This window comes from Diprion similis, chromosome 8 (assembly GCF_021155765.1).
Source record: "Diprion similis isolate iyDipSimi1 chromosome 8, iyDipSimi1.1, whole genome shotgun sequence".
NCBI lineage: Eukaryota > Metazoa > Arthropoda > Insecta > Hymenoptera > Diprionidae > Diprion > Diprion similis.
Genome location: NC_060112.1, coordinates 789,147 through 802,602, shown reverse-complemented (window position 1 = coordinate 802,602; position 13,456 = coordinate 789,147). Strand labels below are relative to the sequence as shown.

The following is a 13,456-nucleotide window of genomic DNA, read 5'->3' as shown; positions in this document are numbered from 1 at the left end:
CCAACCACAATAAGAAGCGTTTCCCAGAATTGTCCAGAGCTTTTTGGCACTTTTACAGATAATACATGAAAGAAAAGTTCAGGTAGCTATCTTTTATAAAAATTTATGAACATCTCACCAACCGAAACTAACAATGTATGTGTGTAAGGCGCGCACAAATTGTGATCAATTGGAAATCCGTTAAATTACAAGTACCAACCAATTTTTATACCTGCAGCTGTTCATCGTTTTCCTGAAGTCACTCAGACACCCTGTAAGTAAGTGTAACGTATGTACGTACATACGTATGGACTTCGAACGATACTGTGGACGCACCTCAAACGCATTGGAAATCGCACTTTCCATGACCTTTGGCTTCCGGTCGTTGATTTTTTGCAGCGGCGTCTCGTTCATACACGTATAATTGACCTGTCTCAATGTAGGACAACTGCATCGTGTCTTCAGTGAAAAAAATTATACCGCTTTTTCATCATTGCAGAACCGTTTCAAGGCAGAAGGCTGAGCGCAGCAATTCACCGCATAAAGTATATCGACGGTTCATCTGGCACTGCAGCAGTGGTTGCATATTGTACACATACGTATATAAATATTTGCCGCGCATGTAAGTGAGAGGTTGAATTATCAACTCCCTCGAAGGTAGACCACTTCGCACCGGCCCGGACAACTGGGTCGTTATGTTTCTGGCGATATTATAACTATACTTTGTCAAATATTCCCCTCTCGTTTAGTTCCTAGTCTACGTAAATATGTTCATCCAACCTACCCGACTATGCCTTACAACGCAATTCGAAAGCACCGCCCTCGATTATAAAAATTACAACTAACGCGGCTCACCACCAATTGAAACCTTAGTTGAGTTTAAAAGAAAGACCTCCGACAGCCGACAGTACTCCCTCATCCTTTTTTACTTCATCTATCCAAGATCTTTGAAGCCGATCGATTGTTCGATCAGAGTTGGAAAAAAATTGCTTTTTCGTTTTTCTGAAGAAACAACACGTCGACCAGCGTCTGAAGGACCCTTGAATGACATTAAATAAGTATATGATTTGTGGAAATTCGGTGTAAGAATAAATCGTGTACGTTACCCTTATACAAGCGAAGGACACACCACTCACCTCCCGGAGCTGCTGATAAAATACGTCGCGGCATACGAACCTACAGAAATGCCTCATGTTCGCGAACGAACGGTCTCTACAGTAATCAAAATGAATCAACTGCCGCCCACCTGAAGGACGACCATGAGCCCAATCTGATTTAATCATTACTTGTTCCGTAGCCACCATGTGTTCCAAATTTGTTATCAAAAATTGTTGACGCATGTACTTTCGGACGCGTATTAACACAAAGCATGGTGTGAAGTGGTCCTGGAAGACCTTAAGGTCCTGGAAATGTTCTCAAATTTTGCTTGTCCTTAAAAAGTTGTGAAAATATCCTTGAATTTTTCTTGTATCCTGAAAATACTCTATTTTTAAGGTTTGCTGCGAATGATATATTCATTTGTGTTCACTGAGTAACGGTTTTTAAAAAGTGGGTTCCCGCCTCGAATCACATTTTTCGTTTTTCCTTATTAACAAGATGTAGCAGAAATAACGTATATCTCGTACCTCGCGTCGATTATGTACAGTGCCCCCCGTCCTCTGCATTCGTGTATTTTTATTTTTTCCGTAATGTAGTTAAATAACCTGAAATTGTCCTGTTAATGTCCTTGAATGTGTTCCGGATTTTTTACTGGACACCATGGCAAAGAGAAACCAATGTGAAATACAATCCAGATAAACTAGAGACAGTTAATTCTACGAGGGTGAAGCCCGCTGCAACTTTTAATTGGGATTATTACGTGGGGTAATTGACACGGTCGCTCTCTCTCTGCAAGCTATAATCGCCAGAATCCAAAACCCAAGCGCTACGTAACTCGTTGATGAATTTATGAGGACGAGGAGAGATTGCAAAATAGCTCAGGGGGAGCGGTTGGAGGATTCAACGATCAATTTTAAGAACTGGTTTACCATTTCTAAACGATGTGCCTTTATAAGCGTTATGCTTTCCCCAAGAATTGCATACACAGATTTTATTACGTCAGGATGTTACGGTCAACATACAAAGAAAAATTGAATCTGGTAGTTTGTGCAGACTGGCCGGTGAGTTCTACTCCGTCCCTAATTGATTTTTCGAAAATTGCTCGAGACAAATTGGCAGACGAGTTCTATGCGATTCAATTATACTTTTCACGTTCAAGTACCATGCGCGTGAATAAATGAAAATTAATAGTTTCAAACGCTGTTATTGAAATCGATTTCGTTTCGAAATAGTATGATTTTGGAACGGCAAACTCCTCGCGTCTTTCTGTAACTTAACTCGACAAACCGAGAAGAGCAAAATTGAGGACTCAACTTTCTACCACACGCGTTAACACCGGAGGTTCGTTGAGCATCCACCTAGGGAGTCGCGTGTTCTCACCACTATCCTTCTCCTCTCACCTTCTTCGTGTTTCACGCATCACGTCCGTGTCGCCTCCAGCCTTCGCCGAATCCACCAAAGTGATCCGTCCGAGATCAGAAACCCTAATTCCACTTCACCTCTGTAGCCGCATGGTGGCCCGTAACTTGCGTAACTTTGTGCTAGAGAACGTGGACAGGTTACTCCTCATTTTATTCTTACTTCTCGAGTTTACTATTCGGAGATTAGGAGGTTACACTCAACCTGAAGAACTGGATTTCACGTCTTTTGACATTCAATTGTTTGATGCAATCATAACACTCGACTTGGAATTAGGTCTGAGAAAAATCTGACGATGAGCTTGATATACCAGCTTTTTCATGCAATACCACTTATTTCTACATTTTTTTCATTCATTCATCCGTTTACTTTTTCTGTGCATCAGACTGATAATGAGTCGATTTAACGTCAGTTTGAGAGAACAGGTGATCTACGTATACGACTAATTGAGTGACAGATGGTACTTTCCGGGTCAGAGTTTCTCTCCACGTATAACATACCTATCCACACTGCACTTTTTAAAATGCAGCTGCATAGTGTTCGACAGATATGCCGTGATGAATCATAAAGTTACGTCATCTTTGAAAGTCAAGCTAAACAATCAAGAACTTTGCAAAAGTAATAAAATAAGAGAGAAAAAAAAGGAAGAAAGAGAGAGAGAGAGAGAGTGCGAGAGGGAAAGAAGGCAGCTGAGAGAAAGCTAAAGTAGACTCCGATGCAAATGTTCTATAATGTCGTACCCGAGGAATGTTCTGTAGGAATCATTATAGAATTGGGGAGCGGCGAACCTTGGTGAACTATTATGTCCAACGCGAAATCACACACCGAATAAAAGAAGACGTTACATTTCCGAAAGCAATTCATAGCAGGAACTTTCTGCGTGGGCCGAGATATTGGAACCGGACAAGCTGGCTGCATGTAAACGCGTTATGATGAACAATGTACCAATTATGTTCAAATATAATGCATTTTTTTAATGTGAGTACACCCGTGTTTAAATTCTGAATGAAGGCTGATCGTAATCTCTGCAGTTTATTAGACATCACTTCGATATAGCCAGCTGTTATAAAGTTGTAAAGTACTAGTGTAACAAATCGTTCTAATTTTTTACCCGTCAAGCAAATTTTTTCCTCTCATGTATAAAGTTAATAAGCTTCAATTTTTATTTTTGTTTGTCCGTAAGTGTCTTTTTTTAATTTTCTGCTTCTATGTGATTTTGTTTTGATCGGAACAAAAACGCGTACCAAAAAAAAGTCACCGAATTATGAATCATGTCACTCTATCAACCTGTGTCATATCACTTTGTACGTACGTACACTTCAATTTGTCTCACAAGCTGAACCTGAATAAACAAAACAAATCTAATAATCATCGTTCGGTCTGTTGTAATGGCCTGGGATTCAAGGCCGCAAAGAAACGACAGTCTCACTGGCGATATTATTGACACGATATCTCAGAAACGGGGTAAAAGTGATCATTTTATATGCAGCTGAATGAGTTACGGACGTGCAACCAAGCAGATATTGCCTTAATTAGACAAGTTTTAGCATGATCCTGTAGATGGATGAAGAAATTGGCAGAATAAAGTATGCTCCACGGAGAAAGCTCTTTCGAATCAACGTGGTAGGTAAAGTGTATACTCGTTGTGATGCGAAAATCGAATACCAACAAGCCCGAGGTTGATCATTTTACCAAAAACAAAACCACGAATACGTGGCGCTAATCCGATTTGGTAAGATAATGTACACCGCTTATTACAAATGTCGAGAATTCCATCAACGGTGATACTTCCCGATATACATATACCCGGGTGATATCGCAATCCAAAGTTATGATTTCGATCTGAACTCACTCGAATCCCACTGTGGTTAGCGTCTAAAATCCATCGCGGTAATCTTACGGTACTTGCAAAAATTTGGAAGAAAATACCGTGGCTTGGCTCTCGATGGTCAGATTATTCTGCAGCATACCCTGTTAATTCGGAGAATATTATAAAATCCTATCCAACGATACGATGGATGCTTAACACTACAGAAAAATGTACGACGGTCGGGTAAAAGGCATAAGGTTTCCTGCAACCTTGGACGCTGTACCCTGTTCCAAGAGTGGCCTACGCTCGGATATAATCGAGACACGCTATTGGCCAGCTATCAGGTGGTCGACTTCGATCAATTTTGCTGCTCGATCGACAGTAGATAATATGACATTTTTTCCAACGTTCTCCGCAACCATTGCCGCTAAGGTATAGGCGACTTAATGGCCCTTTGAAAGTACCTTATGCGAATAATCAACATCATCTCTACGTCATTTCATCCGGCATATCGAGCTCGGTGGTTGTTTTACACGGATGGACAGACTACCGGTCAGTCCATGGGAATAATTAAAAATCATCTGACCTAGCTCGTGGTTCTCCAAAATGCACTGTATATGTATATAAAGTTACGAAACCCTCGATCGACAAGGCATAAAGAAGAGGGCAACTGACCCAGGGCCATGGACGAACGCGAAGAACTTTCACGTTTCAGTAAGTTTTCAATCTTAGCTACATGCTCGTTAAAAGTCTTAGGCAGGTGGGATTTTGATGTTTGTTTATATGGTAACCAGATTTTGGGCTTAATAAATGAAAGCATGAAAAATGAATCAACCCTTACTTTCTTATTTCCCTAATTATAAAAAATTATAATAAATTTGTTACCTTAATTGTTAGAGTTTTTTAATAAGGCTGCATCATGTTACATATTCTGTATTATATCTGTGAGAATCACTGCAATTGCGCGTGCAATCATTGTGGCGTCAGGACTCGAAAGCAGCTCCTCATAAACTGTAACGCGTATTATTGGGATCCAAACTACATCCGCCTGTCCAGTAAATGGAAAGAGATTAGAAGGAGTTAAAACTAATTCGTATTATTGTACACGATACTCCAAATTTCACAAGACAAGTAATTTCATGATAGGAATCAATGAATAGGTGGTTCTTAATATTGGTAAAAAAAAAAAGAAACGGCAATGAAAGATTTTTGATATTTGTCTTTTATTTTTAATTTATGTAACTCTCAATATTCAATTGAATAAGAAAATAGTTTAAAAAAATGTAAATATTTTGTTACGTCAATAAGAATCCTTCAAAAATTTATTACGATTAATTACGAAATTCGGTGTAAAATAATCGTTTTCAATTAGATAAAATGAGAGATTATTTGATTAGAATTTAAGGAGCAGAAATAAGGTATGTTTTAAGGAAAATTTTTAATGTAAAGAAAGGTGAAACTTGTGCAGCAATGAACTGGAAATTAATGCAACATCTCCGAACATAATCATTGCCAATATAGCGTTGCGGTTTTGGATCCGGTTATTTTTTGAATTTCTCGTATGTATTTCATGTTTTTTTTTTTTAATTTCTTACCTTGACAATCACCCCTAATCGATTCTAACTCCTTGGAAGGGCCTTTGGGGCATAGGTTAATATTAAAATTAAGTGCGGATTTCCCGTTTAAAAATCATTTCTTAGTATTTCGAGTCGTCAATTTAAGGGGTGAGAGAATTATTTTTTGTTTCACCAATACTAAAGGCCACGCTAATATATATGCATATATGGATCATTCTATGTCAATTCATCAACGTTTTCTCGACAATCCCTTCGATTTAAATTTTTTTTTTTAATGTTTCATTTTTATTCATTTTATTATTTTTGTTCACATTAATAATGTGATGAAAAGGAAAGCAGTTAAAAGAAAAAGAGAATAATAATAACTATTGTAGACTCAATAATTTATATAAAACTCTTGAACTCAGCTCAAACAGTACCCAAATTTTAATTTTTTTTTTGCTATTATTCTATTTTGCAAAGAAAATGTTTAGAAGAAGTAAAATTATTTATTTTTTCATTATTTAAATAAACGTTTCCACGAATATACGAGAATAGATCAAAATTATGAAAGAAATAATGGAACAAAAAATTTTTTCAGAGGAAGTTATTTGAATCCCATCTACATTAGGGTCTGAAAATTTTTTTTTTCTTAAATAGAATTTCACAAATTTTTTTTAATAAAAATCGAAGATGTCCAATTGAATGAAAATCGACTTTTTTTGGCCAGAAACGGCTAAAGACGTATGTGTGTGTGTATATAGATGCATATATTTCGAATTATTGTTTTATTTCAACCTGACACTATCTTTGATAAATAATCCGATCTTGATCTATTCCTCATCGATTGTTTTGTATAAATTTGAACTCACCGAGAAGAAAATTCCACACGTTCTGAGTAACTCAATTTATAACCATTAGTTTTTGCTAGAATACTGTAATGCCTTCAATCCGTGTGAATCCGTAAATAGCATTTTTAGCGTTTTTCATATTTACTGTTGAATTCTTTTTGTGGTAATTCAAATTGCTGCGAATGTATTCCAATTCATGACTAAAGATTCCGAATGTTTTCGCGGTTCAGAAAACACATCATCAAACACTTTTAATTAGGTTCTGCTCCTAATTATTTGATCCCAGAAAGTATAACTGTATCTTGTCATTCCACTGCATTCATTGCCCATTTATTCGTAGAGAAGCATCTAAACCAAGCTGGTGTTTTGAACTATAATTTTTGGATCGCTAAAATGGATTCAATCCCGTTCAAATTTCTTAATAACTGTCTGAAATTGTTTTTAACCATTTTTCATACACTGGGTACCTATAGATCAATTCTCGGATAATTCGCATCGCAACGATACAGGCCTCAAAATTTGGCTGAGAAAACGAAGGATATTTCCAAAAGTTCGAGGCCAAAGGATTGGAGGGAGACTACCTTGTATCCGACATGAACACCTGGCCTTTACTGGCAATGAAAGGTAAAACGGTCAGAGATTAAAAAATTGGTATTCTCTTCGCAGGCACCTACCCATCATCACTAGCTTTGGCACAGACGCAAATTGCACACCTACCCAACAGATATATCTGTACGTATCCCACCTTAATGTTTGAGTATGATTGCTGAAAGGATGGATGTCTACTTGCAATTGCAACAGAATCCTTGGACTACATGTATCCTCTTCATGAACCCCCCGTCACCGAGTAATAATTATATTGACGATCGAAACGATTAGAGGTGTACGCTAGGTGCAAGGAGAAATTTTCTCCAAAGGTCCTCTGGATTTAGAAGGTTGCTTCCAAAAAAACTACTGTAGTGGAGTTTCGAAGGACTCTTTCGATGGCAACAGTGCTGCTTCATTACATTTAGGTATTATGCATGTGTAAAACGTCTATGTAAAAGCTTATGGCAAGACAGCCGCTTACCATTTTACAATGTCTACGTGTACTTTCCACTGACTTTTCTTTCAACCCGTCGACGAGCCATTCCAATTATCAGTACCAGAGGCACGGCGGCTCGGTTTCTGGAGAGTCCAGCCGTCGTCAGTGATTTGTGTTTATTTCACCATCTGACCAATAGTATTATTGGATGGCGTTCATAAAATCATCAACGTAGACAGTCGGAATGGTTGTCGGAATTGCAAAATCGATAATCGTTCATCCTTGGCAAATTCAGGAAAGTACAGTTCATCGATATTAACAACAGGTGAGGTGAGAACAGCACCAGTAAATTGCGAATGTAACCCAAGCTAAAGCTATGCGACATCTATTTTACAACTAATTGGCAACTCGATACGGCGAACGTAAAGTGATCTCAAGCCGGCCGAATTACGCACTATTTACGTATCACTTGTTCGGTTATACACAAGTCTTCGGTACGTATTCGTAATCCGATACTCATATCCGTCTTTTGCACGGGTATGTATTCGAATGGAGTTCAGGAACTTTTTGCGATAGAATATACACCGAATCGCACCCGAGCTGACAAGTTATCGGACCCAGATGTAACCGAATTTTGAAGCGCTGATTTTTCGTATTTCATCCTCATAAAAGTACAATAACATCCCGATGCTTACCTGCAGCTATCATTCCTACATATCAATCTCGTGCACCCATCGCTACTTAAGTTCCACTCGTATCGGAAATTGAAGGTAAACTTTCACACATACTGACTTATATTTGTATCATGTGTTATATACTCGTTTTAATAATAATCAACTGACCGAAGAAGGCGATCCACGCAGAGCATCAGTCAGACCAATGAAGAACACGATCACCAGTAGCGATGCCACCGAAGTGGAACGGGAAAGTCTCCACTTCATTCTGCAAGAATAGAAAAAGGAAAAAAAAAATAAGTAATGTAGTTCAAATGTTAAGAACATGTTCTGGAAGAGAGATACGCTTTTCGGTTTCAAATTGATGTAATTTCTTATCTAACGCAACAAGCATTAAACTATTCTAACTATTTCAAATTGAACATAATATGCACTTTCACCAAGATCCGACATTAACTAACGTAAGGAAGCGTTATATATAAGCAAGTAAAAGATAATTGTATGCAGGTATCAATTTTAATTTATGCCGCTTCACTTTCAGTTTTATCAATAAAACGAAAGAAAATTCTAAAAAATCAAACGATTAAAAGAGAATGTGCGAATGCATTTTTCTCTAAGGATATAAAATATAGGTTAACGGACTCCCGTAATAACATAATTATACATCAATATTTCACTTTTACCCGTAAGATTGCTGTGCGGGACGTGTAGGTAATGCAATAACAACGCTTGTGCACCGCACCACAATAGTATGTACATCTTTTCAGAAAAAACGGTCGGTACTAATTAGTACTACAACTGCTACTCTGACGATGCGCCTTTCAAATTATCTGACCTAAGACTTGCAAACTCAACTGAGTTAATCGTAGAAAGAATATAACCGTGAATTAGTATCAAGAGGATTTTTGGATTGCGTAGTATTCCAATCCAATCGATTTCATTTACAGTTAGTTAATGGATTTTTTTGCTTTGTAAAACAAAGATGCTACCGACAATGGTCCCCGAGATAAAATAGCGAGTTGTCTGACACGGATAGCGGATCGTAGACAAGGTCGGCGTTATCCGGGTGGCGCTGTTTTAGACAGATAGAAGATCGTAGTGTTAATGCAAAAAGTATCACGGATCAAGTACAGTGTATATTTATACTTGTCGGAAATATAGCAATACTTTACCTAATTATACTTTTTCAATTATTTGCACGCGTCATGCATAATATATTCTTCTAATCTCACTAGTCATATATCATTTCGGAGCTACCCGCACATTATCCTGTCCTCGCAACTACTGCAAAGTTCCTTTTAAATTTTACAATTGCCTTGAAAGCGATTGGCGGAAACTTGTACGTTCACGGAAAGTGCGTACGTCTACTACACCTTTGACGGGACAGCATAAGCAAATTTTTAATTTTATACAGCGAGTAATGGTCGAAGGGGAGGGGCAGTTACTGTTGTAGATTTTTTACCAATTTTTTTTTTTTTTTTGTACTTGAATTTCTTCGGTTATAATGGATTGATTATTTTTGTTCTACAAATTTGGACATTTCGTGGGCTTGAACAATCCGTGATTTATGTGATTGCTGTAAACCTGCTATACCAGCGGTAAAAATGTGTTGAGTTAAACGTGAGAGGCATCAGAGATGAAGATGTAAATTTATATTTGGTGTCTAATATTCTTTATATCGCTCGACTTTATAAAAGCTACGATTATTCTCACTCTCATATTTTACACCACGCGGCTGTACGTATGAATGTATATCGTTAAGGATTTACGTAAGAGACTGAATATCGTTTTATAGAAAGCGCTGATGCCGACGGTTATATATCCTAAAGGTCGTTAATCCACATCCATTAACTGTACTGGAAAAAATCTCGACTCTCCATATTGATCCAGTTTGGATTTACTTTGGCGATAGTTGACAATTCTTTTTCCGCAATTCGACGAACGGTAACTAGCGTAAAATGTGAAGAGTATTAATTAAAGTACGAGCCTCTATTTGGCGAGATCTCAATGTATGAACGAGTTGATGCAAGAAAAATAGTAAAACAAAAAGAAAAAGTAAAAGATTAATGAAATGTATTAGCATGTTATGCATTACCTCAGGATCCTTAGGTGTTTCTATTCCAATCGAAAATGCATCACACTAGAACACTGCACCACAGCATGAAACTGTCTGACAACGATCACAATTAATAAACACTAACGAACACTTATCGACAGTCAATTGTGGAAGTATCGCACACGGAGTGGCTTATTCTTGTTACAGTATTTCCAGGAGTATAAAGTAGTAGGAATTTGTAAAGGAACAAAGTCAAAAGGGAAGAAAAATAGGAAAGCAAATAACTACTGGCACTTCTCATGAAGGCTTTACTGTTTTTTACGGAGTTTACGGTGTAGTGTGTAATTCAGGTTCGGCGTGTCGCGAAATGCATTTTGGCTCTATAGCTGCAGTCGGTGGCGATCGGCTAGCGGTTGTCTGTGGTATGGTTCTGAGCTGGTAGTGAAGTGGTAAAGCGCCAGCGACAAATGAAACTCGATCCGTATCGACTGGTCGAAAAACAGGGCAGGGGCAAGAAGTAAGATGAAGAAAAAAGAAAGAAACAAAAAAACTAACAGGTCGTACCCGGCATTTCCCTTTCGCTGTCTTTTACCGCTGCGGCCGTCACTCCCACCTCGTAACTCCGTACTGTACCAAACTGCCCCCCTCTCGCAGACCGGAACACACGCGTTCAGCCCACTGCAATGGATCGTGTAGGTACAGTTCGAGTACATGTACCGCAGCTGCAGGTGAAATTAAAATTACCACCACCGTAAAGATAGCTGCTTCTCTGATGATGAGATGGTCGCAATTGACAAGGAGGCATTTCGATGGTAGGTTACGACGTAAATTTTGTAAAAAGAGTTTATACGCATGCCACGTTATGTGTTTAATGCGCGTTGCCTGTGATATTTGTCACGAAAGATTCGCAATATTGTCTTTTACTCAGTATAATACTTTACTGCAGACTGATGCATTATACATTTATCATTGTTAGGTATACTTTATTCGACGGGAACTAATTGTAGGTGACATGTTACAATTCGTGGCTTACAAGGTTCGCAGTATTTCGTCCGGTATGGTGGGGTAAGAGTTAGAAATTTCTAGAAATATCCACTTCTTCTTCTCCGTTCATAACAATAGTTATCACCCTTAAATCATGGATATAGTATTGATGCGAAAAATAAGTCAGAACAACTCTATTTTGAATATCACATCAGTGCGCCTACTAGGTATATTATAAGTTGCAGAATTCCGAGGTTTCACTTTTTAATACCCGTCAATCGCTTGTATGTGTGCGACTAAATACATATATGATTGATTAAAACTAACTTATAGGTAATTATACGCTTGGGTACATTTAGTGGAAAAGAATCCAGGTACATTGGTATTTGATACAGTATACCTGTAATCACCCTGATGCACTCGTACAACAGTATCTTATTTGGATACAATGAAAGAAAGTCAAAAGAGAAAATTTAAAAAAAAACGTGGGTATCTATTGACACGACGCCAAAGAAACCAGGGCGATAAGTATCGCATGTTTCTTCTGATCCACATATCGTCAGCGGTACTTACACTCACAGATGCAACGGATAAGATAATGATACCTCGACCTCCGGGAAGTGCGCTCTTTTTATTGAGCGCATAGTATACGTGCATTCGTCCGCAAGATCTCCTCGAGTGTGCAGAAACATTTCCCAGTATCGGAGAGTCGCTCGGATATTTAAATATTTGGGGGTTTCCTGTGCCACCACATTACCGACGCTGCGCTGTATTCATAGGCAGGTACGAACACATTCATTCATTATCTCCATATGCCGGCCGCTGATGCCGACCGCACGATATTCACACATAACCTAACGCAACGTAACGGGATTAGAACTAACAACATCTACGATTAAGCATCGCTGACAGTTGCGCCAAGTTGCGGCGAGTTGCGCCCTTCATATTCAGAGCTGTTTGCTGAAGAACGGCGCCTTCGAGAGCCCACACTCCTGTATTACGTGTCCCACATCTGGTAGCGCCGTTTGACATGCAGTAGGATTTTGGAACTAATTTTCGAGATATCCTAAATGGTAAATGCAGGTCGGCTACCGACGCATAGTCTATTATGTACTTAGAGTGACAAAAGCTGCGGATAATACCTACAGAGTATACTTACCATAACGAAGTACCATTATAGTAGTTGAAACTGAGCAAATCACGTATTTATCGGGATTCACTCTGACTAAACCAGAAGAATCCGAGCTTATCACAATTCTATAAGCACTTCACAGTATTTAACCATCAGTTTTAGTCGAATTCACGTACGAATAAAATCCTAATTTGAAAAACTACAACCTGTGAGTATGTAGTAAGCAATGGAAATGAGCAACTTTTCAGATTCTATTGAACATTCAGCTGAAATAACCAATCCTCCTGGGTTTTAGACTGAACTTTTTATTTCTACTCTCATTCACTTACTGTGAGCCCTTTATCTAAAGTAAGTGCAATACATTTTATGGCGATGGATTATTCGTTGATTATTTGATCAACGGTGACAAAAATGCATTGAATTCGCGTTACATAAGGTTCTGCCAACTATTAAAAGCATCAATGGTAGTCATAGACACACGCATGTACACAAAAAGAGATTCAGAAAATTGGTACGTTGGTCAAATAACCCTAGACGGGGTAATCGGGGTTCCCGGGTATTCCAAGCCAACTTTCAACTCCACCCATAATCCAGCAGACGACAGTTCTGGGTCGGGACGCTATCTATAATTCACTTCGACGTCCTCAGAGTCGGGTGAGATCGGTTACAGTGTCAGTTCTTTGTTGTTTGTGTGTCAATAAAGGCCACAGTCACGCGTGGGTCCCTCCGGTACCCTGGTTTTCCCTTTACGTGCATAATTTGTAGCGGTAAGTCAATTTTACTTTCAGTGGTATAATTAATTATTTTGATTATTAATCAAGTGTAAGGTGATGTATTGCGGTGTTCACATTTTTCATAGCATTTTTCGAATAA

The 13,456-nt window shown here is 38.4% G+C and overlaps 1 protein-coding gene across 2 annotated transcripts in view; it reads right to left on the bottom strand.

Annotated features, from left to right (window-relative positions):
• Positions 1-10,768, bottom strand: part of LOC124408712 (mucin-2-like) — a 30,693-nt gene extending 19,925 nt beyond the window's left edge. The window contains exons 1-2 of one of the 2 annotated variants that reach the window (XM_046885849.1): positions 10,507-10,768; positions 8,580-8,679 (exon numbers count right to left, since the gene is read on the bottom strand). In XM_046885849.1, the coding sequence (XP_046741805.1) occupies positions 8,580-8,678 (99 nt within the window). In that variant the 5' untranslated portion in view covers position 8,679; positions 10,507-10,768. Of the gene's footprint in view, positions 1-8,579; positions 8,743-10,506 lie in introns of those variants that run through there. The other variant, XM_046885848.1, reaches the window with a different exon arrangement.
• Between the last annotated feature and the right edge of the window lie 2,688 nt (positions 10,769-13,456).